The following is a 1604-nucleotide window of genomic DNA, read 5'->3' on the forward strand; positions in this document are numbered from 1 at the left end:
CCCAATAAGTCTCCACAAAAAATTTCCTAATTCGGAAGCCCTGAATAGATCCTTGACCGCAGCATGGGACAATTTGGACGACTGTAGTTTGCCGCTTCAAAAACTGTACTTTACCGTTCACTTAGTATTCAAAAAAAAATTAGTGAGCCTAGTTCATGAACTTTCTAGAATCAGCCCTTTCCCGGATAAATCTGGCAAACTTCCTTGCAAACTTCCAGAAAAAACTTGATATCCGATCAGTTATAATGTGACTTCTCAATAAAATGTCTTGATCCGAAATTCTGCGAAACAGGGAACTATTTAAGAAAATATCCGTTTGCTAACTTCCCACAAATTAATTTTAGTGTCTCGTCATTGCAGTCACCACCTCGAATCTCATCATATAATCTATCAAACGTTAATCCTTTCGACAATTTTTCTGAAATTCAGACATCATGTTCTCCCTTTTTCTTCAAATCTATCCCGTCCCCTCACAAAATTTTCTATTATTTCAGAGAATTGTCATTTTCAGACGTTGGGGTTGTTCCCTTTTCCAATGAATTTCGTTTTCAGGCTCTAAAAAACATGCTCCGCCAATCGGATGGTACTCGAATGCTCCAGGAAATGCGAAGAAAGTTGATTCAGTTGCACACTTCTCAGGTACGCCCTCTTTCCTTTTTGGTTCCTAGAAGGTTTCAGACAATTCCAGCCAAATTTCTGGTTGGATAGGTTGAAACAATAGAGGGGGAATATTTTTTAGTTTCTTGGGACGGAGGACCTCCTACTCATAACCTAGAAAAAGGAAGAGTAAAAATAAAGAAAAAGAAGAAGAAAGTCATTGTTCTTCTTATCTATGTAGTTCGATTTTTTCCAATTAAAAGATTGAATTTTAAGATTGTAGAGCAATTGGTTACATCACTTTCCAAGAAGGTTTTTGCTGAAAAAATTTTCTGTTTTGTTATATTTTTATTTCGCTAAAATCTAAAAATAATCGCTACATCGCAAAATCCATTCATAAAAATTTCCTTCTAAACCTATCAATTCGATACTTGCACTTAGACCTAAATTATCTCGATTTCTGTAAGTCATATCAAAAATCTGTCAACTGATAAAATGTTGGTGATATTATGATAAGCATTTTTTAAATTTACAAAGTTTTGATATCTTTTACAGAAATCGAGATAATTTAGGTCAAAGTGGGAGTATCGAGTTTTTAGATTTTGGAAGGGTTAAAAAAATTACTAATGAATTTTCGCAAACTAAGACCACATTATTGAGTCTCAAAAACAGTGTTTATTTCCACATCTAAAGTTTTTTTTTCTAATCGTATTTCCGATTTTTTCCTCAACCTTGCCCTTTTCATCCTTTCCACCCCTTGCTTTTTTCCCATTTTTCCATACTTGTAATCCGGGCCTTTGCCGGGCCTTCGCGGGCCCTGCCATAATTTCTTTCAGAAGCAATGATTTCGAACCAACTCAATCAGGTATGATAGAGCTCCACGATTTTTACAAAACGGTATTATTTGGTATACTACATCTTGTCTATAAACAGAGTTACAGATCATAAAGTGGCTTTTCTCGCAAGGCCCGGCAGGCCCGGGGCGGGCATGCTTTTTTTTGCTCCTT

General features: G+C 36.0%; 1 protein-coding gene across 1 annotated transcript in view; it reads left to right on the forward strand.

Moving 5' to 3' along the window:
• Positions 1–564: 564 nt before the first annotated feature.
• Positions 565–1604, forward strand: part of Cbr-npr-2 — a gene marked incomplete at both ends in the record, with an annotated part of 16126 nt that continues 15086 nt past the window's right edge. Inside the window, one exon of the mRNA XM_045235285.1 lies at positions 565–639. Coding sequence (XP_045096939.1) covers positions 565–639 — 75 coding nt within the window. The remainder of the gene's footprint in view (positions 640–1604) is intronic.

The sequence above is a fragment of the Caenorhabditis briggsae genome, assembly GCF_000004555.2.
Source record: "Caenorhabditis briggsae complete genome, chrIV, whole genome shotgun sequence".
Lineage (NCBI taxonomy): Eukaryota > Metazoa > Nematoda > Chromadorea > Rhabditida > Rhabditidae > Caenorhabditis > Caenorhabditis briggsae.